The sequence below is a fragment of the Lepus europaeus genome, chromosome 9 (genome assembly GCF_033115175.1).
Source record: "Lepus europaeus isolate LE1 chromosome 9, mLepTim1.pri, whole genome shotgun sequence".
Classification (NCBI taxonomy): Eukaryota; Metazoa; Chordata; class Mammalia; order Lagomorpha; family Leporidae; genus Lepus; species Lepus europaeus.
This window is the reverse complement of record NC_084835.1, coordinates 9,852,956-9,879,186: the sequence shown is the minus strand read 5'-3', so window position 1 is coordinate 9,879,186 and position 26,231 is coordinate 9,852,956. Positions and strand designations below refer to the sequence as shown.

The following is a 26,231-nucleotide window of genomic DNA, read 5'->3' as shown; positions in this document are numbered from 1 at the left end:
GGGATGTGTTCAAAAGAAGTGCAGGAAGGAGACGGTCACGGGTTCTTTAGAATCTGTTTTATTAGCCTGAGATGTCACAGAAAACACTTCAACCTATCCTACCGCGTTCTAAATCTATGCGTTCAGAGCCTCCTTGGCATACCGGCCAGGCGTGCCTGGTGGTGATGTGCCGGTGTCTTACGGCTTCCCCATTGGCTACCTGAGTTTCGGTGTTTGAAACACTAGTTCCAGGCCTGCCCAGCTGCCTGTGTCCGTCCTGACGGGTTTCCTAAATGTTTCTTCCTGAGATGCCCGCCGAGCAGTCCTGTGGGCTCGTGTCCAGGTCCAGTGAGGCGGAGGAGTGGGGGTGCTGGGAGCGCGGCCCAGTCTGCAGGGGACAAATGGAGAGGTTTGGGGACACTGCCTTGCCCTGCCCCTCTGCCTCCCGGGGCGAGGGGCTCCCTTCTGGAGGGGGGCTCACCTGGGAGGGCCCAGCTAGCTGAGCTCCATCGAGTCTGTGCCGGGGGCTGAAGCAGAATCCTTCTGGATGCTTTCAAAAAGGGTATTGAGTTCGGGGTTGGACCGGATTTGGGAGGAGAAGTCGGCCATGACGGGGCTCTTGCCCACTTCAGGGATGGTCAGCAGGGCGGCCACGGCCCTCATGGCGGAGCGCTTCAGTTCGTCTTGTTTCTCAAACTCCTGCTTCACGGACCCGGCCTTGACCTGCAGGGGGGGAGGAGCGTCCTTGCCGGAACCTGGCCGTGGCACCCACCCGGCCGCTGCCTAAGCTCTGCTCACCCTGGGCTCCTAGGCTGCCTGTGTCCCCACGGGGCTTTCTGCCATCAGTTCCACTCCAGAGTAGACTGCCTGTGGCTGACTGGGTGCTGACAGGTGGCCCTGTAGGCGCTTGGCTGCACCTCACTGGCAGCAGGCGCCTGGCCAGCACCTCGTGTGCCTGAATCCTGACAGTCCAGCGTCCCGCACACCCCACCAGCAGAGGCGGCGTCTTGCTGTCTGTCGGCTCTTCACCCAATCTAATTCCCGTGCCGTTGCAGAGTAAGCTGATGGCCTATGTGGGGCTCTTCCCTGAGGCATCTGGGCTAAGCCTGGCACTGGTGTTGGGCAGTCCTGGGTTCCAATGGCTCTGCCTGTGCAGCTGTGACCGCTCCATCTAGAGAGAAGAGCCCTCGCAGGGTTCCTGAGACACGGGCCACCCTGGCCAGAAGTGCTTTGGAACCCACGATCTGGGGGGTTTAGGTAATGTTCTCCTGTTTGTTCCACTAAATGGAGTAGCCCTGATATTACAACAGAAAGAGGGAGTTAGAGGTCACAAATAGCCTCCAGCCGGTGAAGTCCAGTTTCCTGGCCCAACAGGTTACCAGGAAGCTTTTGGCTGTAGAGCCTATAGGTCAGCAGTGTGGGCAGGGACTGGGTGTGGTGCGCCAGCACACACCGCACTGCCGGGCACTGCCTGGCTCAGACAGCTGCTCGGGATCTGGCCCGGGGCGAGCCTCTGCCAGTTACAACTCCCCTCTTGAGGGCTGGGAGTTGTCTGGGGGTAGTTTTCCTTTCTAAGCTCCCCGCCCATTCAAAGCCCAAGTTAGTTCTCTGATTCAGTGGGTACTTACCGGCTACCCGCTGGGCACAGCAGCAGCTTTTCACAAGGCGTCCGTGAGGCCAGCCAGGCCAGCAGCTCGGACCTGTGTCCACCAGCCGCCTGCGGCTGACCCCGCTTCCCCAGCCGGGTTTGAGCAGACTAACCGTAGAGGGCGCATCCAACCAGTGCTGTTTCCTTCCTACCTCTAGCACAGGCCTGGCCCTCAGGGAGTGTTCTAGCTCTGGCCCAACTTCCCCTCTCGGCCTCCGTTCCCTGCAGGTGCACACAAGGGGCTTACCTTGGCGGTGCAGGTGGCCCTGAGCGGCTCGATGAGCCGGTCCACCCTCTGCAGCACGGGCGCAGGACACAGGGTCGCCAGCCGGGCAAGCATGATGAAGGTGAGCATCTGCTCCGGCACAAGGAGACAGGCAGGTCTTGGTGGTGTGGCCCAGGCCCAGAAGCCAGAGACCACGCCCAAGCCAGTGCAAGCCCCTTCCAGGGCACTCGCTCCCCAGCCTCAGTTCCCTCTGGAACCCGCTCATGGAAACTCGGTCAGCCACACCCCGCTGAGGACGCTCAGGTCAGGAGAGCAGCAGGGAGGCCACACAGTGCTGGACGTTCTCACAAGAAACCTCTCAGTCAGACCTCACTTTCTCAACACTGGCACCCTCAGAACCAACCCAAACCTGTGCACCAACCACACAGCCAGAGGCCCGGCTGCCGCCGAGGGGGTCACGATGACCGCTTTGTTCATTTGGTTGGAAAGGTAGATGTTCAGCGGCTGGTTCCCTCCCTGGTGCCGACACAGCTGGGGCTGGGCCAGGCTGAAGCCAGCAGCCAGAACTCCATCAGGGGCCCATGGGAGTCAACTTCTAGGACAGCTCCAGATCACGGACTTTTGGTGTGAAAAGGGGGTGGGCACCTGCTGCACGGCACCATGAATGCACACAGTGCCTCCAAACCACAGCCAACACGGGAAGAAGGTCCCGGTGTGCTGCGTGTGTGTGTCACAACCCAAAGCAATGAGCCCCGCTAAAGGGAACAGACTAAAGTTTCCAAACAGTGGGGGCAGAGGGACAGCGACAGTAGCATCCCATATGGGCACCAGTTCAAATCCTAGCAGCTCCACTTCCCAATCCAGGGCCCTGCAGATGGCCTGGGAAAGCAGCATGGGATGGGCCAAGGGCCTGGCCCCTGCCACCCATGTGGGAGACCCTGGTGGAGCTCCTGGCTCCTGGCTTCAGCCTGGACCAGTCTCAGCCATTGCAGGCGTCTCCCTCTCTCTAACTCTGCCTTTCAAATAAATCTTAAGAAAAACCACCACATTCCAGAAGGTATGACACGAAGAAACCTGGCTCCCGACTGCCCCTCCAGCCCTGGCCCCACTGCCATGGGGAGACAGTGGACCACACTGCTGGTGCCGTCTCCTGTCAGTGCAAGATGAGACCGGCTCCCTCGTTCACGCTCTGGCGCTACAGGACTGGACTTCCCTGAGCAAGGGCACAGGGGCCACTGAGACCACATAGACCTGCTGGGCCCAAGCGGCCATTTTTCCAGTTTCTGCCCTGGTGCCCAGTCTGTACCCCAGGTGGCCAAGACAGGCTGTTCTGACGGGGAGGGAGAGGGGGCAGGCAAGCGCGGCCTGGCTGAGCGCGTGGCCTACCCGGATGTCGTAGTGGTCCTTCAGCCCATCCTCCACGTGGTTCAGGAACTCGCAGATGTCCAGCTGGCCCAGGCAGCTCTCGAGCAGCGAGTACATGCACTCGAAGGCCGCCTTCCGCACGTCCAGGCCGTCGTCCACCGTGTGCTTAAAGGGCCCCATCTCCACCTGCAGGAGGGGCAGACGGGCAAGGTGGGGTGTGGCCTCGGGGGACATGGCCTGCCCCACACCCCGCACCTCTCTGCTGCAAGCGGCCCCTGTGCCAATCCCAGTCGGTGTCGTTACTGCCCCCACTTAACCTCTGAGCAGCTAAAGCTCGGGGCCTAACTGGCCTCCCCGGGAACTCAAGGGTGGTAAGTGGTGGCCTGGAACGGAGCAGCCACGTCTCCGGGTGGGCCTGGATGCAGCGGGCAGGATGCCACCTGGGACACGGGCATCCCCTAGCCGAGTCCTGCCTTGTCTGCTGCCGACTCCAGCAGGCTCAAGTACTTGGGTCCCTGCCACCCACACTGAAGACCCGGATGGAGTTCCAGGCTGCTGGCTTCAGCCTGGCCCAGCCCGGGCTGTTGCAGGCGTTTGGGGAACAAACCAGTGGATTCAAGACCTTTCTCCTGCTTTTCAAATTAAAAACAATAATAAGGAAAAAAAAATCCCAGTCTCTCTGAAGCTCTGAACAGCAAGGCCCTGCTCTGAATGGTAAACTCAGCCTCAACACCCAGCCCCTCTCTGGGGAAATCGGCCTGCTATGGTTTGCATGTGGCTTGGCGCCCAGATGGGGAGCAGGTCAGGCCCCTGGGCCGCTGTCCTCAGGGGGACGCGGGTCTCCCTAGCCCAGCCCCCAGCTGGTGTGGAGGAGCAGCAGCGGCCTGGGCCGCCCTGGCTTCTGTCTCACATGCGATGCTCTTGCCTGGCTTCGCCAGAGCCCTTCCCAGAGGCTGAACCAACGGGGCCGTGCGGCCTGGAACTTTGAGCCTCCAGGACCGCGAGCTAAGTTAACCTCTGCCCGTCACACGTCACACGTCACCCAGCTGCGGGTATGTGGCTGTGATGGCAGACAGACGGCTCACCTGCCTGCTAGACATGGCTGCTTCCTCCTCGGGGAGGCCAGGTGGCTCGGACCCTCGGACATCACTGTGTGACGTCCCCGCTGGTGGGTGCCCTCAGATCCCTGCTGTGCCTGGTGGGCTTAAGCCGAGGCAGCAGCCCAGTGAGTTTGTCCCTGCTTCATTCCTTGGGGGCAGAAACCAGCCCAGCTGAGTGCGCCTGATCCGAAGTGCTGGAGCCTGAAGCATTTCAGATCTCAGAACTGGGGGCGCCCTAGGACATCTATACACAGCGAGCCGCCCTGGGGATGGGACCTCACACACGCAGCCCGAAGGCACAGTGTGCCTGGGGCCTGTGTTTGACTGTGACTTATCTCACAAACTCATACATAGATTATTCCAGGTGTGGTGCCCTACCAGTTCTCAATACATTTTGGATTTTGGAGCATTTCAGACTTGGGATCAGGGATGTCGCGAGCACCAGCTGTATACCCGGAGTGGTCCGGAGCCCCTGGGGGATCTAGCTCGCGCGCCCCCCTGCCCTGAGGAGAAGCCGAGGGTCAGAGAGGGTCAGGTGAGGGTGGAGAGCAGGACCTGGCTCAGGCCACGTGGCCCCCAGGCACGCCCAGGAGGCCATGTCACGGGGCAGCCCGGGGGCTCACCTCGCGGATGAGGTCCCGGCGGATCTTGGTCTCCTGGTAGAGGAGCGGCAGGATGTCGCCCAGCAGGTCCCGCACCAGCGAGGGCTTGTTGTGCACAGCCGAGTTGAAGAAGGCCAGCGTGGCGCGGCGCACGTTCAGGTCGGGGTCCTGCAGGCTCTCCATGAACTCCCCTGGCATAGGGCGAGACGGGGTAAGAGGCACGGGGGATACACAGCCGCCTGCTGGGGCGTGGAGGAGGCCGGAGCACGTTTCCCCAGAGGCTCAGGTGTGGCCACGGGAGAGGTGGTGGGGTCTCGTGGGATGTCCCTAAGAAGCTGCCCTGGGTGAGGACTAAGATAATTCTTAGGGGACCCCGAGCTCTCGCCAGGCTGCTGTTCTAAGAGCAAGCTCACTGCCTGACTTGCCTCCCAGTGCCCAGCAGGGGGCGAGGCGGCCTCTGCGGTCTCCAGCTCCCCTTGGCTAAAGTGCTACACACATGCGTCCAAGCTGCAGGGCTGTGCTGGGGCAGGGGTGGGAGGGCGGCGCTCACCAACAAAGCTCTTCAGCAGCGGGTCGATGGGATGAGGCTGGTCTGAGATGAGGAACTTGACCGCCGTGATGACAGTGCTCCGGGTATGCGGCTGACCTGCAGGACAAAAGGCAACGGCTTGGCGAGAGGCAAGGACGCTTCTGGGTGTCAGCAGGTGGCGAGGCGCTGTGGCTGCTCCCTGCCTCCATGGTGCACAGAACCACACTCCCTTCTCACTCACAACTCCACGTCCCGAGTGTCACCCATGGCAACCCCGAGTCTGCCTTTGCCTCTTTCAGCTGCAGGCGAGAGCCCGCCGTCGGGTGAGCACACTGTGGAAGCAGAGAACCAGCAACCGGGGACAGCAGGTGCACCACGCACGACGTCCCCTCCCGCCTTGGGATGGTAGGCCACTGTGTAGACACCTCTCAGTCCTACTCACTAACAAGCCAAGATGATGCCTGATGAATTCATCAAAACGACTATCGCTCTTAAACCTGAGAAGGGAGCGTCTCGGCGTGGGTAAAGCCACACACACACCACACGGCACACCCAGCCTAGCTGGGCCCTTCCGCCCGGGCGGGACTCAGAACAGCCCCCTTTCCAGCTTGGTAGAGGAGAGCTCAGTTCTGCTTTGCTGTCTGAGGAAGCCGAAGGGAGTGAGGGAGAGAGGAGCATGCTTCAAAAAGTTCATGGAAAATGGAATTACCAGTTTATTGTTTTTCTAATTCATGCATTTTTTTCATAAGCTGCTTTTCCCAGGAACTTTTTTTCAGACTCCTCCTATTTATGGATTTCAAAGTTTCTTACACTGAATTCAACTTCTCTCTCAATTCCATCCTCCATGAACTTTGGGAGTACCCTGGCACTTCCCTTACTGGTGAGGGAAATGAATGAGGGAGCCCGCAGGTGCTACCCGAAGCTGGCAGTGGGGCGAGGAGACTGGACAGAGCGCCAAGCAGCGAGCGCCATTTCATTTCCACTTCAAACAGTGACAGGACACCTGCTCTCTAAGTCACTGGGTCCATGATCGCCTGACAGACAAGAGGTAACCAGACTCTTGTCACCCGGATCCTGGACATGACCGAGGTTCTGTGAAACACGTGAGCACGCCGACTGGTCAGAGCTGGGGCGCTGACAGGTGCGGGCATGGCCAGGGGCAGATCGATCAGGAAGTTCCTGAGCCAGACCTAATGTGAATCCCTGAGGGTTATCTCCTTAACACCATCACCACCGGAGAAGGAGCCATGGGGTCTGCCTTTAGAAGCCAGTTCTTAGGTCTACATGGAATTTTTTTTTTTTTTTTAATTTTTCAGTGTTTCTGAAGACTAATGCTTCAATAAAATCCTTTCTTCTAAAAAATGAAACACACACACACCCAGGCCCTGTACTCCCCAGGGAAGAGGTCCGGGCTGTTTCCATTGCGCACCCTCGACCTTAGCCTGGAGCCTCAGGGAGGAAGTACACTCAGGTGGGTGCGAGCCACTGAAGTCGCACTTCGCATCTCCCCCGTCTTCACCTGGGCCCCAGTTAGCTTCCAGAAAGATCTAGGGTGACCAATGAAGACAGGCATGGAACAGGGCGACGTGAAGGGAAAAGAAGAAAAACGAGGTCAAAGGCCCATCAGGGCAGGGAGGTAAACCGGAGACCAGCACGAGGGGTCTACGGGGAGGCCGTGGGCACCTGCTGGAAGCTGGCCAGGCACTGGGCTCCGAGCTTCCCAGGAGCTGGTGGCCGCCTCCTCCCCGGCCCGGGACGCCCACAGACAGCAGCCTCAACACAGCACTGAGGGCCAGACGAGTGTCTTAGAACCCAGCGGCTGTGAAGGCCCTGGCAGCCGTCACGGGCACACGGAGCCACAGCAGCAGCTTCTCAGGGACCACTCACCGTACCCAGCACCTCCGCTGCCTTAGACCTGCACAGTCAGCGGCCCCTCCTGACGCCAGGACCCCCTGGCTGGAAGCTCAGAGGGCTTCCGTTCCCAGGACCCTGAAGCACCCTGCCATGCCCGGACATCACACAGTGCACCTGGCCTCCTGCCTCCTGCCCAGCTCTCCCCTACCCCCAGGGCTGCATCCTGCAATCCCTGTCTACACTGCCGTCAGCATCAGGCAGTACCCGTGCCGGGAACGATGAAAAGGACCACGCACAACGGTTCGGTGCATGCGTCACGGTCCACGTCAAGGACTCCGCCCCTGCAGCCCAGGGGGGCCCACACGAGGAGCCCCCTGTACCTGGACCTCGCAGGCACCGCCGACTCCCACACCTGCTCTGATCCACCTGCGTACCCAGCGGCCACCTGGGGGCAGGGCCGTACCTGCGGCAAGCTGCTTCCGGAAGCGGGGCAGGAGGAACGGCGGGTTCACCAGGACCAGCTTCCCGATGCACTCGGCCACCACCCCCCGGGTGCCCTCCTCGGCCCCCTCGCAGCGCTGGAACAGCAGAGCCCAGATGTCCTCGGCGTAGGGCTTCAGGCTGTCGGGCTGCGCGGCCCCCAAGGCCTCCCGCAGCGAGTGCAGCAGCAGGTACTGGCGGCGCGGCTCCGCCTCGATCTGCGCTAGCAGGAAGGGCAGGAAGTCGGGCAGGTTGCCGGCGCCCACGCGGCCCAGGGCGTAGGAGGCCGCGGCCCTCACATCCTCGCTGGGTGAGCCCAAGGCTTCCACGAGCACTGTCTTCAGCTCCCGCTGGGGGCCGGGGCCGGCCATCTGGCCCACCTCGGCCAGCGAGAGGAAAGCCAGGACCTTGACCGCTGGACTCGAGCGGGGCGACCTGGCGTCGCAGACCAGGCGGCTGGCCGTGCCTGCTGCCTCCTGGGGACAGGCAGCAGAGAGGGCCGCCACGCACCGCGCCAGCGAGTGGAACACCTGCTTGTGCAGGCCCGGCCCGCCGTCCGCGGCCTGTTCATACACGGGTGCAGTGAGCAGGCGGATAAGCTCGGCGTAGTCCACGCACGGTGGCCGGGTCCCCACCAGGGCCTGCAGGAAGCCCTCGGCAGCCGCCAGCACGCCTGCCGGCAGCAGAGGCGACCGGAGCAACCGGAGCAGCTCCGAGAGCACAGGGCCGCTGACCTCCGCCAGAGAGGCCGGCTGCGCCTGGGTCACCGTGGCGAGGAAGTCCACGGCCAGCTGGGCCACGTGCATGTCGCTCTCGCTGACCAGTGCCGGCAGCTCGGCCAGCACAGCCCGCACAGCGGAGGGCGGGAGGCCGAGCCCCTGGCTCTGGGCCAGGGCGTCCAAGGCAGCCAGCGTGGCCAGCCGCAGCGCCCGCTGATTCTTGCGCAGGAACGAGGCCAGGATGGGCAGCGCCTCGGCCAGGATGGGCTGCAGGTCAAGCCGCAGCGGGGACACGGCCACCAGCGTCAGCGCCTTGACGGCGGGCAGCCGCGTGATCTCATTCCGCAGGCGGTCCAGGAGGAGCGATAACGTGGGCTGCAGGTCGTCCCCGAGCCGGTCGCCCAGGTGGGCCACGAGGTGGCCCGTGCAGGAGATGGCCCGCTCCTTCACCTCCTGGTCCAGGTCGGTGGCACGGAGCCGCGCCAGAGTGGCCGCAGACATCTCCCCAACGTACGGCTCGGGGTCCAGCATCCGGGGCCTGTCTAGAGGCCACAGGGCTCGCACCAGCTCCTGCAGCACCAGCAAGGCCTCGGCTGCGATCTTGTAGAAAGGGTCACCCACACAGGCCATCACAGGCGGCAGGAGGGTGGGCAGGTGCAGGTGGAAGGCCTCGGCCGGCTCCGTGCCCAGCAGCCCCTGCAGGAAGGCCAGCGCGTCCATCCGGATGCTGGAAGAGCTGGAGCGGTCGGCCAGGGAGAAGACAATGCCTGGAACGTGGGGAGGGCAAAGCTTACAGGGCAATGGTCCGCCACCTAACGCAGCCCTGCCTGGAAGCAGGGCCAGGGCCAGAGCTGGACACAGCACCTAAGCTCTTATGTACATGGCTCCCAGGGTCAGTGCATGGCCAGCAGCCAGGGGTGAAGCAACCGAAGCCAAGGGACTCACTCGAAACCAGGCAGCAGGGCTTGGAATTAGCCTCGCTCTCACTGCTGGCAGAGGGAGCACCCAGAGATGGAACAGGGGCTCGGCTTGGAACTGGGGTGCAGACTTGGGGACTAGGGCTCAATGCAGACCTGGGGGCTGGGGGCTGGAGGCGGCCCCGGCCCGCGGGCTCCCCGACGCAGCCCCACCTACCTGACACCAGCACGGGCATGTGCTCCGCCAGGCTGCCCGGGACGACACCCGCCAGCTCTCCCAGGAGACTGAAGCAGCCCTGCCGGCACCGGACGCTCCGGTCTTTCAGGTGCCGCTGCAGGGCCTTCATCACGACGGGCACCTGTTGGCAGGCGGGCAAGGTCAGGGGCCCCTGTGCAACCTCTCAGCCCACCCACAGCCAGAAGGCTCTGCCCAGGCCGGTCCCCGGGGCAGGCTGGCATGAAGAGGGTGTCTCCCGGGCAGTCATCGCCGACTCCACGCTGGACGCTCCATCACCCCCTGCACAGCCTGGCAGGCAGCACTATTCTCACGTCCACCACACAGGGCCAGAGCAGGCAGTATCTGCCCAGGTCACCGGGGCAGTCTGGCTCTCACCACTACACTCCAGAGGGAGGCAGGGGCCCAACTGGCCCCAGCATGGAGCCCTTCCTTCCTTGACTATGTCCCCAGAGGAGCCCCAAGAACCGCTCCCACGCCTGCATCTCTAGCGCTGGACCCGTGCACCACCTGCCTCCCTGACATCGCTACCTGGGCACTGCTGCGGCTTGGCTGTGGTTTAAGGGAGTCCCCTCAAAGGATTGCGTGTTGGGAGCTGGCAGTGTTGGGAGGCGGTGGCCCCTTTAAAAGGCGAAGCCTACGGGGAGGTCACTGGGGCATCAACCTTGGGAAAGTAGTTTCCAAGAGAGAATTGTTAGAGCCAGGCCCTTCTCTCCCATCTGCCACGGGATCCGTTTTCTCAGCCACCATCACATGATGTCTGCAAGGGAGCGCTCCCAAGACCTGGCACCACGCTGGCTAGACTGTGTGTCTATGCTGCAGCCTAACCTCTCGTCTCTACGAATTACCCAGCCTCAGCTGTTTCATTAGAGAGGGTAAATGGTCAACACAGCATCCGTGGAGGCTTCCAGTAAAACACACTCCACTCTCCTTTCCCCGGCCCCGAGCAGCGCACGTCAGGCTTCAGCCAGAAGCCCACGGCCACACGATCCCTCCCTGCCCTGTCCCATTTTTCTGCATCCCCTGGCTGCCACCGTGCCTAGCAAGGGACCCTCCTGTGGGTGCTCGAGCCGTTAGGAACCATTCCTCACAGGGCAGCCAGAGGGCGCTCTCAGCTACAGCAATCGGATCCCCTACGCCTAAGGTTTCCAGGCACTCATGGAACGCAACGAACTGGTCCCCTCGGCCTGGCAGCCCCAAGACTGCACCCAGGGGCATGGACTCCACCCCTTAGTGAGTGGGGGGATGCAGTGGGCGGCCCGGCAGGGGGAGGGCGGGAAGGAGGGGTGCAGGCGCAGCCCACCTGCCCCCGCAGCAGGTGGAGGTTGCTGCCGGTCTGGGTGGGCTCCTCCACGGCTTGCAGCCAGCCCTTGGGGGGCCGCGTCTGCCGCAGCAGCACCACGTAGGCCCCGAAGACGTCGGCCTTCACGTTCTCCTCGCGCTCCTTGAAGCGGCGGATGAGCGCAGGGCCCAGCGTGCGGTGGAACTCGGGCAGCAGGTCCGGCCGCGAGCCGATGAGCGCCGCCAAGCACTTGGCCGCCGCCCGGCGCACCTTCCAGCTCATGTCGTCGTCGTCGCTGTACTCGTCCTCGCTCTCTGGGCAGGGACAGGGGGCGGCTCAGGGGAGGGCTGCAGGGAGCCACCTGTCACTGATCGGTGGTTCCCCCGCGGGCACTGTCCCCTGTTGGTGAACACCCGCGGTGCCCGGGGTGGCCCCAGAGGTCTCCGATCCCCGTCAGCCTTGCAGCTCTCGGCCTCGTGGGACAGGGGGTATCTCCCTTACAGAGGTGACGGAGCTGGGGCCGAGGAGAGGCTAACCCCAAGCGAGTTCAACCAGGGCATCCCCCTGCCTCCTGTCCCTTGACGGATGGACCACATCAGGGGGATGTCTTCAGTGAAGACTGAGAACCCCTCTTTGGGCACAACCCCTCCTGTGTGTAATCTTCTTTATTGGGGTTCCAGAAGGGAGAGTGATGGGGCGCCCCTCAGGCCGCCTCCCCGCCCCCAGCCCCAGCCTCTCGGGGGTCCCGGTTCCGAAGGGGTCTCAGTGGGACTCAGGGTAAGGAAACGCTGGGTGTCTGTGGCTTCCTCTTGATGAAGCCTCGAGTGTCTACCATCCCTATGGGAGTAAAGCACTGCCCAGCCCCACTGCACAGATGGCGAGACCCCACCTCAGAGGGTGAGACCCCCCTCCCCCTCCCCCACGCACACACAGCTGAGATTCAGGCCCATGAGGCCCCGCCACAGCACCTGGGAGACACGGCCGAGGCCGAGGCCGAGGCCGGTGCGTTCTTACCTGTGCGGCTCCAGACCCACGGAGCCCTTCCAGCAGGGATGAGCCAGCAGGCCACACCCACTGGTCAGCTCAGTGCACTGTGACCGCTGCTTCCTCCACCCCAGGCCACCCACAGCAAACATCCTCGGCTCCCTATTCCTGGATCGACAGTGTCCAAACCCCTGGCGTGGCACCGAAGGGCCCAACACGCCCATCTGATTTCATCTCCTATCGTCCCACCTGGCTCCAACTCCCTTCTCAGGCCCCAAGCCCCCGTCTCCCTCCATCAGCATCCTGCATCTGTGCCCCGGAGCCGCCCCAGCAGCAGGCACAGAGGGGAGGTAGCCACGGCGTCCAGCCCCCTCCAGATGTCTCGCCCACCCCGGAGCCGTCCCAGCAGCAGGCACAGAGGGGAGGTAGCCACGGCGTCCAGCCCCCTCCAGATGTCTCGCCCCACCCCGGCAGGGCCACCACCCCGCCATGGGAGCTTCTCTCTGCCAGGTTAAACTCGTGCCTCCCGAACGCCACCAATAACCACTGGAATCCAGAACCAGCAGCACGGGGCGGCTCTGGGCCCCCACCACAGTGCTTCCGAGCTGTGCTGCCCCAGCCTCCTGGTCTAACATACGGAGAGGACAAAGCCAGAGTGCTCAGAGCACCAAGAGACGGGATTACACCCGCCCCTCGGAACCTGGGTCACCCTGCAAATAACACCAACTATGCGTGCTCGAGTTCCTCACCGGGCACAGCGCAGGATTCGCACCTGTGCGCATCTCCTGTGTACCTTCTGTCATCTCACAGGGACTTCCCACACCCAACACAACATAAGCGTCGGGCACACAGGTGTCACGCTGCCGTGTTTAGGACGCAGTGACCCAAAATGTGAGGATGTGCGTAGCCCGATGCAGTTTCCCCCCTGAGAACCCATGGGTGCAGGAGGCTGGGGCACGGAGCCGCCGCTCCAGTAGGCACTGATCTAGCAGTCAGAGGCGGCGGGGCTGGAGCCCAGACAAGAGCTGGCGCCGGCCCGGGGCTCCCAGACCCAGTGCGGCCCGTTCCGGCGGGGGGAGCCCAGCCCGCCGTCTCCCCACCTTGCTCGCTGAAGTCGCTGTCCTCGGTCTCCATCTGCTCCTCCTCCCCGTCGCTGTCGTAGTTGTAGTTGGGGTCGTGCTGCAGGCACTCGAGGCAGAGGCCGGTCACGCTGGGCACGTGCGGGCCCATCTCCTTGGGGCACCTGTGGGCCAGGACGCGGGAGCTCGGCTGAGCCCCGACAGGAGCCCGAGGGGGAATCCCGAGACCTCACGCGTGGGCCCCCCCTCCCAACCCCTCCCCCAGGCTCCTCCCTGCCCCACGTCACGGCCCCGCTGCACCTACTTCCTCAGGAAGGCCTCGAAGGCCTGCAGGCAGGACTCGCGGAGCTCGTCGTCATCCAGCTGGCAGAACGCCTCCACCAGGGGCACCAGGCGGTCCAGGTGCGCCCCTGCAGGGCCGGGGGAGTCACTGCAGCCAGGCCAGACCCTCCAGGGGGCCTCCCTAGCCCAGCCCTGCACCTGCAGCCTTGCCGGCTTCACGCGGTTCTAGCCTCAGCTGTGCCACCCCCGTGCCACACACAGCAAGGGTGACCGGCAAGCGGGCAGAGATGCTGGGAGGACTCGTGCCAGGATTCAAGCAGCACTCAGCCCAGGGCCAGGGCAGGGAGCGACTCCCCAAGCAATGGCTGTTACCAAAGCCACAATTCTCGCCCTGGCTTTATTTCCTGCACCAGGCTGTGAGCCCCAGCTGGGGGGAGCAGGGAGGCAGGTACTGCCCTAACAGAGCAGGCACGGGGACCCCACTTCACAGGATCCTGCCCCTGCCCTTCACCCTGCGCCATGGTGCCAAAACGGGTATGCTGACCTGGAGACCCCAAGCCTCCCTTACAGACCTGGGACCCCACAGCTCCCTGCCCAACTGACCCTGAGCCCTTGTCCCAGGTGGCCAAGGAGTGGCTGCTGTCTGAGGGGGACAGGACAGCGCGTGGACGCATGGCTGGGATGTCCCTTTGCCTGCTTGCCTGGTTCCTTGCAGGGAGGGAGCCAGGGGTTGGGGAGGGGCTAAGCAGGGGCCATCTCTACCCACACTGCCTTGCTCCTGGCTGGGGTCCCAAGGTGCCCAAGGACCTTGAAACACCAGGGACAGAAAGCCGCCTGCAGCAAGACACAGGGGCCCTGGGAAACCGGAAGCGATGGACTCTCTGGGCATCTAAATGCAGTGGCAGCCTCACTCCAGTAACCAACGGCCAGACGGCCCCCAGCCACACGCCTCAGCAGGGTGGCGCACCATAAGCACATCACACCCCAACACAGGCATTTTTTGGTTGTTATTAAGTAGGAGGCTTGGCCATAACCCAGCAGTCTGCTAACAGGGATGTCTGAGCCTCCAGCCCTGCCCCTCAAGGCCACGCCCCTCACCTGGAAGGCGACCCTCCCTAGCCCCGCCCACCACACCACACCCTCTCCCAAGCCCCGCCCCCTCACCGAGGCGGTGGCCGGCCTGGCGGCCGACGCTGCCCAAACACTGGATCAGGGTGCGGATGGCGGCGGGGCTGGCGGGCGCGCGCGGGCCAGGCAGCCGGTCCAGCAGGTGGTCGGCGAGCTCCACGAACAGGTCTGTGTTACAGGCGGCCGCCAGGTGCCCGAGCGCCACGACCGCCCGCTTGCGCACGGCCAGGCGTGGGCTGCTGAGCTGCGGCAGCAGGCAGTGCAGAAGGCTGGCGTGGAAGGCACCTAGCGGGGCACCCAGCCTGGTGGAACCGGAGGGGGCGTCAGGCCGGGGCCACTAGGCAAGCAGCGGGGCCAGGCGCCCCCCACCCCCATCCTGGCCCCTGGAAAAGGCAAAGGCGACATTGAGAACTTGTTTATTTCTTGGGGAGAAACAAAGACACCGGAAGCCGCTCTGCGAGGCCATGCCAGACCAGGTGTTCAGGCTCCCTGCCTGGGGAGTGGGCGCAGTGCCGATGGGTGGGCCTGGGGCTTCCAGTGAGGCTGCCCTAATCCCCTGAGGCTGGGGCTTGCTACAGTTTACCCCATTCCTTCACCAAGACCAGAGTGCGCTAAACGCTACTGTTGGCACGGGCACTCTGGCTAAGCTCTGGGATCACCTGAGCCCGGGCTCCAGGCAGAGGCAACAGCTGGGTCAGGTCTCAGCTTTGCACCAGGCCCGGGCATGTTCCACCCCAATGTCCTGAGACCTCCCTCCTCCCTCCCGAACTCACTGACCACGGCCTCCTGACCCTCTCTGTCCAGCCCAGACCCCTCTCCAGGGTTCCATTTGTTTATCTGTTCACCTACAATGTGGCAGGGCCTGTGCCAGAAGCCAGGTTGAAAAAGACAGATTCTGGCCACGGGGCTTACCGCCATGCAGTTCACGGCCGGTGGCTGTCCCCAACGAAACCCAAGGCCTCCCTCCTCACCCCCTGCTCTGGGAGGGCACCCCACCACAGCGGGCACCTCCAGTCACTCAATGCAGATCCTGGAGCTCATCTCCCAGTCTCTGCCCCTCTGGCCGGCTCCAAGTCCTATGGAGCCCACCTGCTGAGTGCAACCCAAATGCACCCGCCTGTAGCAGCTCTTCACCAGCCCCCACCTGTTCACTCCCCTCCCACCCACTCTCCACACCGCAGAGGGAAGCAGCAATGGAAAACACACACCCTCCCCCTCCACTGTTCTAGCCCGGCCGCCAGCCTCCTCTCTCCCCTACCCGCCTCTGCACAGGACGGGCAGGCCCACCACCCCCTGGCGGGGCCCAGGACCCCATGGCTTCTGTCTCTGCCCCTCCAGCAGCCCCCTCGTGTGCAAACCAGGCCGAGTCCTGCCCTCTTCAAAGGCTCAGCTCTGGCAGGACCCTCCCCGGGAAGTCCCCTCCCCAGCTGGGTTGGGTGGCCCCTCTGAGCTCCCAAAGGCCCCAATTTTGTTGAACTTACTTCAGACACAGCTTTGTTTCTGTCTGAACTCTTCCCTGGGAGCAGCCATGACTAAACCCACCCCAGATTCCCATGCTAGGCCAGCACCTGGCCGGGGAGTGGGTGCTCCAGTCATGGGAGGGTCCACTAACCATGGGCCCTGGGGCAGACCATGCCTCGTCACCCTCTGGGCCCGGACCATTGTGGCAAGTTCTCTTCTGCAGGCTTGCTAGGGTGGTTAAGGAGCCCCAAGCACAGGGCCTGGGATGCAGGAGGAGGTGCTGGCTCTGAGAATCTGAGTTGCTCCCGGTCCCCTCCCCGGCCTCGGCCCAGGGTGCTTCCCCCCCCACCGCCGCCACCACGCACCTGCTCAGCATGTCAGAGAGGATGTCCAGGGCTTCCAGCTGCACGGCCACATCTTCCTGCTGCGTGATGGCACAGGTAAGCTGGCCTGTGATCTTCCGACACACATTGCTGGCCAGCCCGGAGCCTGCGTGGGGCACGAGGCAGGCACGGTGAGGCCGTGGGCCGGGGGAAAAGGCAGCCCCGCCTCTGGTCACAGGAGACAGCTAGGGGACCTGCAGGGCTGGGACCAGCCCCTTGCACAGGGAAGAGGGGAGAGCAGAACCGTCCCTCTGTGCTGTAGCATTGACCAGCTGACCCAGCCCTGGCAAGTGAGATGTGGTTCCGGGTCTTTTGGGGTCTTTTGGGAAAACATGAACTCCCCTTATGGGGGGAGGGTCGGGGCAGAGCCCTCCACCCTGTTGGTACTGAGCAGCTCAACGAATGGCTGCAACATTCTCACCTGATAGACACCAAGCCTGGATTGACTTTAACCTACAGCTGACAGCACTCAACAACACACAGAGCCGTGGACGTGGGTTAGTCCGGGGCTGAATTCTCTGCTGCTTACTAGCTGAGTGAGCTAAGTCCCCTCCCACTCTAATGCCAGCACCTTGTCCCCGGGCCCTGGGTACCTGTGGCTGCGGGGGGCAGCTCCGAGAGGACGGTCTTGAGGCCGATGCCGGCGATGTCTCGCAGCTGCTCCTTGTCCGACCGCATGTTGGCACAGAGGGCGTCCACGATGGTCTCCACCTGGTACTCCTTCACTTTGCCCACCAGAGGGCCCAGGCTGAGCAGGGAGGGAGGGAGGGAGGGCCCCAGTGCCCCGGCTCAGCTCAGTCAGGCCGCCCTCCTATCTCCCCTCTTGCTCTGGGGGCTCTGTTTTGCCCCCAAAGAGGGGTCCCCTCTGGCTATGCTGGCATTATTCCTGGCACTTGCCAAACCTACTTTTCTCACTATGTGGCCAAACACTGGCCCCAAACAAGGGTTCTCTCACTTGAACATGTCCTGGAATCCCCTGGGGGACTCCTTAAATGCGGGAGACCCACATTTAGGACATGAGACAGGGCTGAGGTGTGCAGGGACCATGCGCCAAGAACTCCTGCCTTGAGCCATGTTTCTGAGTCTCCTCCTAGATCAGCACCATCAGCATCACCTGTTACAGCTACAGAATCCCCGGCCCTCACCCGCACCTGCTGAACCAGGAGCCGCAGGTCCACGAGGGCCCATGGAATCGAACGCCTAAGAAAGTTTACAGATGGCGGCACTAGACTCCCGGGTCCTCGGCCTTGGCTGCACACTGCCGTCACCTCGGGCCTTCGAAAAACAGTCACCTGGGCATCAGGCCCACTGCGTCTGAGTTCCCTGGTTCCAGGTGTGGCTTGGATGCTGGGATCATTAAAAATTTCCCCAGGTGATCCTAACAAGTGAGGTCTAGGTTGAAAACCACTGCCTCAAGTGAGTGGTATTCAGAGGTTGGGTGGATTGGAGGCAGACTCTGGGGTGCTGTAGTCCCACCCCCTGCTGCGGCACCTCCTCTCTCTCCTTAATCCCCGCACAGGTACTACAGAATTTTTGCAGACGATAATTCATAATTTCTACAAGGGCCCAGGTGGCAGCAATGCACACCAGGTCTCACACCTGGGCTCTTTCTCTCCCAGTGAAGTAATTTGGATCCTCTCCCTCCTGCAGCGCTGCCTTCCGCCGACAGGGGTGCCACTGCTTCGGCACTGACAGGGGACTCTGGGCATTATAACCACGGAGGAGGCATTTCTGGCTTTGAGGTTGGTGACACAGGAACTGGAGCAAGACAGTATTGCCAAACACAGCACTGTGGGTGTCCTGCAGTGCCGCCGTCCTGCGTGGCATGCACACGGCTCACGGCCTTTGTTACTTCGCCGCGGCTAAGATTTCATCTGATGTGTGCCATGCTTTACGCAAGACTCAGCTCCCAGCTTAGGGGCATGTTAAACCCCAAAGTCACAAGTCAACGGCACCAAGAGAGTGCAAACTTAGCCTCGTGGTGACAGTTAGGAGGTGGCGCCTCGTAGGAGGTCCTTGGGTCACTGGGGGCATGCTGTCCAAGGCAGTCCTTGTGAAAGGGTGATTACATAGACTGGGAGTAGGGGTTTGGGGGGGATACGTTGGGTGCAGTAGGTTAAGCTGCTGCCTGTGCCATTGCTATCCCATGTGAGTGACAGAGTCTTAGCTGCTCCACTTCCCATCCAGCTCCCTGCTAATGCACCTGGGAAAGCATCAGATGGCCAAGTGCTGGGGGAGACCTGGATGGAGTTCCAGGCTCCTGATTTTGGCCTGGGTCAGCCCTGGCCTTTGTGGCCATCTGAAGAGTGAACCAATGGATGGAAGATGTGTCTCTCCCTTTCTCTGTGTCACTCTGCCTTTCAAATAAATCAAATAAACCTTTAAAAAAAAAAAAAAGCTGGAGCCAGCCCCAGCCACTCTCTGCTTCCCAGCTCTCCGCGGGATCCACTCTCCCGCCTCCCTAGAGGGACCTGCTGGATCTGGAACCATGAGATTCCAAAACGGGAGCTGAAATAAGCCCCTTCCTGGAGGAGCAGCTTCTCCAGGGTATTGTGTCACACGACAAAAAGCGAGCACGAACACGTAAGCACAAACTACCGCTTTCCGCGTTGTTTCCACATAACACTAGATCTTTCCAAGAATGCAATTCTCAGGGAAACGAAAGGAAGATGATAGTTCCCCCTCCTCCCCTGGGAAACGTAACCAGGCCACAGTGAGCGTTTCTAAGAGCGAGGCTGCTTGTGGCCCCTGAGGCCCCAGGGCCCCTGCTTACTGTCAGGCTCTGACATCACCAGCTGCCACTGTCACAGGGCCTGGCCAGCTGCACCCCGAAAACCACGCTGTCTTACTGCACACTGCGAGCCGGCTGTTTCTGCTCTAGGTTCCGGTGCAGGAACCTAGATCCGCTTGACTCCCGGCCCCAGCGGCCCCTGCCACTCCGGCGCGTGCCAACCTGACCATGCAGTGGCCGGCAGCAGCGTCTGTCCGCAGGCTTTCTCTGGCTGCAGGTATCTGCAACCAAACCACCTCCCAGAGCAGCTGGCAACTGAGGAGTGACAGGGGGCTGGTGGCTTAATCCCCCGCCTTTGGATGGGACAGCTCCAATGGGCATGTCCTACGCTGTGCCCTAGAGGTCCCCAGGAGGCTAAGCTTGCCTCAGCCACTGACTTGGTGACACGCCTGTCACTGGCTTTCTTCCCATCCGTGTCCCACATCCCTGTCTTCCATAACATTGCCTGGGATCACTTCCCAAATAGACATGAACACTTGGCTCTGAGTCTACGTCCGGGGGGATCCAGACTAAGGCACTTTCTGGCTTCCCGGAGGCCCCAAGAGATGCTGGGGATTCTCCCCTCGAGGCTGGACCCCGAGGGGCAAGGCTCACCACTTGACGGCCAGGTTCTGCACCTCGCCGTTCTTGTCCTCCAGTAGCCGGAGCAGCATCTTCACCACTTTGCGCTCACTGTCCTCGTCCAGCTGGATGGAGTCCTTCTGCAGCTCCGACATCAGGTCGCTGGTGGCCATGAACCTGCACAGGGAGGGCAGGGGAGGATGGCCAGGCAGTCCCTGGGCCCTGGTGTGGGCTTAGGCAGCAACTCAGAGATGCCCTTGGGAAGCAGACCTGGGACCCAAGGTCAAGGAGACTGTCCGGGCTGGAAGTATGGAGGGGCTGCCGCAAGGAGCCCCACCTAGGTCTCTCGGTGACTAGAATGACAGCATGGCTGCCAGGTGCTGAGAGCTTTAGAGTCGAGGCTGCACCCCTGCACTGATGCAAATGTAGATGTGAGTGAGTCACATGGCAAATGGGGGTGGAGCCGAGTGCCTGCCCCCTGGGGGGTTGTGTGTGCACACAAGTGCTCAGTGAAAGGCACTGCCGCCCGCACGAGGACCCCTCATGTCACTCACGTCGCACAACTGTCAGGACGGGGACACCAGGAAGCCGGACAGATGCCTCGCAACAGAGTCAGGTGTTGGCAAGGTGTGTCCCAGATGGCTGGGGTGGGGCTGGCCCTGTCTGCCCTCTCACAGAGAAGCCACTCAGCCCCTGCCCTTAGGTCGGCAGCCCTCCCAGGGAGCCAGCAGCACATGGACCTGCATGGCTTGTCAGCAGCTCTGGCTGGGCCCAAGACTTGGCATTTCTAACAAATTCCTAGATGACAGTCAAGTTGGGGGGTGGGTGCATACTTTAAACCCACTGCCCAAGGCCATGCTGAAGGCACAGGTAGAGGCCGGGGTCAATAGCTCATAGACCAGGTCAGGGACTACCCAACCTCAGACAGGCGGAGCCGTGTGGCCTGGAACTTGCAGCTGGGGGTTGGGAGGCCCTGAAAAGCAGATATGCAGGGGCAGGAGGGGCACCACTCCTGCCTACGTTAAGGTGGCAGAGCACAGGACTTTGGCTGCCACTGGGTACCCGCCTCATGGGAGAGCCTGGGTTTGAGGCCCAGCTCCACTTCCGATTCCAGCTCCCTGCTGACATGCATGGTCAGAGGCAGTAGTTGATGGCTCAAGTACTTGGGTCCCTGCCCCCCACGTGGGAGACCTGGATTAAGTTCTGACTCCCGGCTTTAGCCTGGCCCAGCCCTGGCTGTTGCAAGCATTTGTGAAATGAACCAGCAAATGGAAAATCCCTCTCCATCTTTGTCTCTTTCTTTCAGCCTTTCAAATAAATTTTAAAAATTTAAAAAAAGAAGACACAGTGAGTCTTAAATTGGAAGCCCTCAGCTGTGTCCAGTATGTAAATGAATCTTCCAAACTGGAATTCCTTATTTGAACAGTGGAAGAGTTGATATAAAAATATGGAGTTCAGGATTCTCTCAAAAACAGAACTTTTGGGGCTGGCGCTGTGGCATAGTAGGTTAAGCCTCCACCTGTGGCTCCGGCATCCCATATGGACGCCGGTTCTAGTCCCAGCTGCTCCTCTTTCAATCCAACTCTCTGCTTACGGTCTGGAAAAACAGCAGAGGATGGCCCAAGTCCTTGGGCCCTCACACTCATGTGGGAGACCAGAGGAGGCTCCCAGCTCCTGCCTTTGGATTGGCCTAGTTCCGGCCATTGCGGCCATTTGGGGAGTGAACTAGCAGATGGAGGACCTCTCTCTGTCTCTCCCTCTCTCTGTAACTCTATCTTAAAAAAACAAAAACAAAAACAAGAAAGAAAGAAAAAGAAAGGGAAACAGAACATTTGAATACAAGCTGGCCTATAATCCCTGGTGACGTAACTCACAGCTGCCTCCCCCCCACTCCCCTGGTCCCTGCAAGGCCCACCTGACGCATGCCCAGGCTCCTGCAGGCACCTGCCGTGCAGGCTGGGGACGCACCCAGGGCAGAGCGGCGGGGCCGGGACCAGACAGTGGGGTCTGCAGAGAAGGCCCTGGTTGTGCTGTTCTCCCACCAGCCCCCCTTCCTGTGTGGTCGACCAGCAGCCCTGCCCTCTGCCCCCTGCCCCGCCATGGGGGTCTGGCTTAGCTGGGCACTCCAGCATGGCCCTCCCACCCTTCCCCTCTTCTCTATTTGTTCAACTCCTATTCACCCATCAGGAGCCCCGCTGCAACATCCCTGCCTCAGGACTGCCTCCAACCACACGGCACCGGGAGCACAACTGATCTCCCCAGATGGGATCCTTACAGCACTGCTCACATGGCGGTGCAGGCTTGGGGCCCGAGCTCTCCCACAGGACAACGAACGCCTTCATAGCCCGGCTCTAGGCTCGGCAAAGAACAGGGCCACAGAAGGCCCGGGCGGGAGGGGAGGGAGAGAGAGAGCTGGCCCTGAACGGAGCTGAGTGCTGAGCAGCTGGGTGCAAGCCCGAACTCCGAAACAACTCTTCCGAAATAGCCCCGGTGGGGGAAGAAGCCGGGCTGGATATGCGGGGAGCAGGGACCAGGACGAGGCAGGGAAGCGGGAGCATCGCGGGCTGCTTTTAAGTTGACTGGCGATTAGTTAAGTTTGCCACTCAACTGGGTGAGCTTGGGCAACTGCCTCCATCTCTCTGGGACTCGGTTTTCCAGTGCATAAAATGGGACTTTTGTTTGCCCCTACCCGGTAACATCCCTGGGAAGTTTACAAGGACAGCCAGCTCCTGGCATGAGGCAGATGGGGAAGGCAGGCTGGGAGAGGTCCCGGAACTGCCCAAGGTGCAGCAGCCCATCACACAGGCCCTGGGCTCCTCAACCCACACGTGACGGGTCTGAGAAAGGCCTTGGGAATTCCTGCGAGACCCCCCCCCACACACACACACGCCCCTGTGTTTCAGCCATTGCAATCGGAGCTGCAACGGAGCAGCCTCTCCTGCTCTCGAAGACGGGAAATTCTGCGGCTTCCCGGGACCCCCGCGAGCTGTCACCAGGACCCAGGGGACACAGTCTCGATTTGTTCCCAGAGAAACCCTAGAGGCAACTCAGCTGCAACACACGGCGCCGCGGGCGCCTGGACAGCTGGTCAGCAGGCCCCAGCGCCCGCTATGCAACTTTAAAAATAGACACCATTCTCATAGGCTGGGCGGTTTTAAGTGTTCTCCAGGCCCCTGGCAGAGACAGGCTGGACAGGCGGACAAGGCCAACTCACCCTCCTGGGCACCGACCTGGGGCTGAGGCACCGTGGGGCATACGCCCTGGGCCACCGGCCGCCATGGGACCTCAGGCAGGTCCAGGTCGCTGCACCCCTGCAAGCTTGTGTCCTCCACAGGAGGTGCTCACTACCTCCCAGGTAGGAGGGGCGTGGACTGAAGCCCACCCACAGAGGGCACAGCGGGAGCTGCAGCCTAGCAAGCATTCACTGAGCGCCTACTGTATACCCAGTGCAAAGGAAGTGCCGTCCTGGTGTGTGGCAAAGTGGGTGGGTGTCGAGTCCCCTCGTGTGTCCCCTGCTGTCTGGATCTGCACAGTCCACTCTGGTGGCCTGGCCTGCAGGTGGCAACTTGAATTTCAGTTAATTAGAAGTAAATAAAATGTACTTAGGCTCAGGGGAGGCACCTAACCCTGCCTGGGGTCATCCCACAGAGGTGACCCCAGAGTGGACAGAGAACGCCAGCAGGTGCAGAGAAGGTCCAGGTGAAGCCAAGGACTTCTGGGTGGAGGTCTAGAGAGGGCAGGGGACAGGGCAGATTCTGACGATCGCCGAACGTGGAGGGCATCCACGGAGCAGCCCCACTGACCCACGCTCCTCCGGACACTCCTGCGTGATGGGGTGCGTTATCACACCCATTTCACAGACACAGAAGCTGAGGCCCAGGGGGGTTGAGTACTTGTCTGCGGCCACACAGCCAAGACCTGAAGCCTGGACTATGGCCCTGAGGCTCAGCTGAAGTGGGGAGGCGGGGGCTATGGACAGGCAGGGGCTCTGGGTACCTGAACGCAGGTGGGCCAGGCCACCGGAGGGGGTCTGCATTCATTAAGTCCCCGGCCACCCAGCTCTGTGACTGTACCCAGGCCACTTCACGCCTCTGGGCCTGGGTCCCGGTCAGCAAGTCCAGTGAGGGGGTGTGGCCCGGCCGGTCTCCGAGTCTCCTTCTCCCCCCCCCCCCCCCGGGGTCTCAATTCCCACCTCCAGGATGAAGAGTTGGCCCGTTGGCGCCTTTCTTGCCAGCCCCGATCCTGCGGCTCGGCAGATGCTGGGAGAAGGCGCAGGAGAGAGAAACCTGGCCGCCCCACCCCAGCCAACTCGCACCTGGGCCGGCCCAGCCAGACCCAGGCCAGCCGTGGGCGGTCTGGGTCCCGAGAAGGGGCAGGCGCTGGGATGCTGAAGTCGCCACGGAGAGCCCAGGGCTACTCCGCGGTTGAGGCGCAGGGTCTGCAGGCATCCAGTGCGGGGCCGGGAGGGCCGCCGGCCGCAGGGCACTGGGGCGGCCCGCAGAGGCTGCGGAGGGGCGGGGGGCGCGGGCGGGAGTTGCGGGGAGGTCGAGGCAGGGAGCGGGCGGGGCGCAGCGCGGGGCCGAGGCGGGCGCGGGGCGGGCGCACCTGAAGTCCTTGTCGCTGGACGTCATCTTCTCCAGGAGGCTGGCGATGTGGAAGGCGGCGGTGCTCATGGTGGTGGCTGCGCGCCGCGGGCGGCCGGCGGGAGCGAATATGGCGGCTCGGGCTGCGCGCTCCGGCCCGAAATAGCAGCCCCCGCCCCGCCCGCCGCGGCCGCCGCGGGAGGCGGGAGGCGGCCCCCGGACCGCCCGGCACCGGCTTGCACACCCCCGGGGACGGGGAGCTCCGCACCTGCCGCGGGCCCGGACCTCCTCCCTGCGACTTCCCGTGCGTCCCGGCTCTGTCCTGCGGGCCCCTCGGCGGCGTCGCTGGCCTCAGCGTCTCGGGTTCGGATCCAAGCGCTGCGTCTTCCGCAGCGGTGCGGCTTTGGCCAAATCACTTGACCTCTCTGAGCCTCCGCGGGCCTGGCCCAGGGCCAGAGAGACGTGGAGGAAACCCCCACACACACCCGCAGTCCCTGTTTCCTGGCTCACAAGGAGGCTGGAGCAGCCCCACCCCACCTTGACTGCCCTGGGCCACAGTCTGTCCAGGAAGCTGCAGCGATTTCCCTCAGTGAGGGCTACTGGGGGACAAGGGGACCCTTTCGCAGGTGCCCCCGGGGCAGGAGGGCTGTTGGGGGACAAGGGGACCCTCCAGCAGGTGCCCCCGGGGCAGGAGGGCTGTTGGGGGTCAAGGGGACCCTCCAGCAGGTGCGCCTGGGCTCACTGTGCTGAGCTGCTTGCTGGCTGGGTGGCCTCTGGGCGATGAGTCAACATCTCTGAGCTATGGTTTTCTCATCCCTGATCGGGGATTGGGGAACTCTTGATCTTATCTGTTCCATGAACACACTCATTAGGTAATTAACTCACCTGTCCTCCTGGGCGGCTGCGCTGTGTGACGCTGGAAATGTTCTGCACCCACAGTGTCCAGCACGGTGTCCAGCACGATGGCTAGTCTCTGGGCACTGGAAACTCAGCTCTGCGTTTTGTTAAAATTGCAGTGGCCCCGGCCAGCAGGGGACTAGACCCAGAGAGCCCTGCCTGGGGACTGTGCATTTGAGTGGAGTAAGTGATTAGATAAAGACCATAGGAGCTATGCAGAAATGGTGGTGGGGTGGGGAGGTGTGGGATTGGCTCAGCAGTTAAGACACCTGCACCCCACATCCGAGTACCTGGGTTCAAGTCCTGGCTGCTGCACCTCTGATCCAGCTTCCTGCTAATACACACACTGAGAGGCAGCTGGTGTCCATATCCCATATCAGAGGACCTGGGTTCGATTCCTGGCCTCAGCTTCCAATGTCAGCTTCCTCCTAATGCAGACCCTAAGTGACAGGGTCCCTGCCACCCACACGGGAGACCTGGATGGAGTTCCTGGCTCCTGGCTTTCACCTACCTGCACCAGCCATGGCTACTGCGGGCACATGGGGAGTGGATCAATGGATGGAAAACCTCTCTCCCTGTCTCTCCCTCCTTCTGTAACTGTAACTCTCAAGTAAATAAATAAATCTTTTTTTTTTTAAGTGTCTTTTAAAACACATTTTATGTGCGAGAGCCTCAGCTAGACTGCTGATTGAGGCAGGGCTGTGTCTCTGTTGCCTCAGCTCAGGGAGATATTTGGGGTCAAAACTATTTTCCTAATACCAAGATGTCGGCCTTCACCATCCACTGTCAGAGGCGTGCGCAGGCTGTGTGCCACGTGACAATGCTGATGAACGGTAGTCGTAGCTGTGCAGTGCCACGCTACGCTATTTTAAAAGCTTAAAAATTGTGCTTAAGTGGCCGGCGCCGTGGCTTAACAGGCTAATCCTCTGCCTTGCAGGGCCGGCACACCGGGTTCTAGTCCCGGTTGGGGCGCCGGATTCTATCCCGGTTGCCCCTCTTCCAGGTCAGCTCTGCTGTGGCCAGGGAGTGCAGTGGAGGATGGCCCAAGTGTTTGGGCTCTGCACCCCATGGGAGACCAGGAGAAGCACCTGGCTCCTGGCTTCGGATCAGCGCAATGCGCCGGCCGCAGCGGCCATTGGAGTGTGA

The 26,231-nt window shown here is 62.0% G+C and overlaps 1 protein-coding gene across 1 annotated transcript; it reads right to left on the bottom strand.

Moving 5' to 3' along the window:
* Window positions 1-46: 46 nt before the first annotated feature.
* Window positions 47-24,291, bottom strand: CAND2 (cullin associated and neddylation dissociated 2 (putative)). The gene is made up of 16 exons (XM_062200083.1): window positions 24,211-24,291; window positions 19,639-19,782; window positions 16,847-17,001; window positions 16,236-16,359; window positions 14,446-14,711; window positions 13,304-13,409; window positions 13,021-13,163; window positions 10,958-11,250; window positions 9,637-9,778; window positions 7,767-9,269; window positions 5,471-5,566; window positions 4,942-5,111; window positions 3,240-3,404; window positions 1,875-1,982; window positions 461-702; window positions 47-367 (listed from the first exon to the last, which is right to left on the bottom strand). The coding sequence occupies exons 1-15, from the start codon at window positions 24,276-24,278 to the stop codon at window positions 475-477; spliced, it is 3,711 nt and encodes a 1,236-aa protein (XP_062056067.1). The 5' UTR covers window positions 24,279-24,291; the 3' UTR covers window positions 47-367; window positions 461-474.
* Window positions 24,292-26,231: the final 1,940 nt, after the last annotated feature.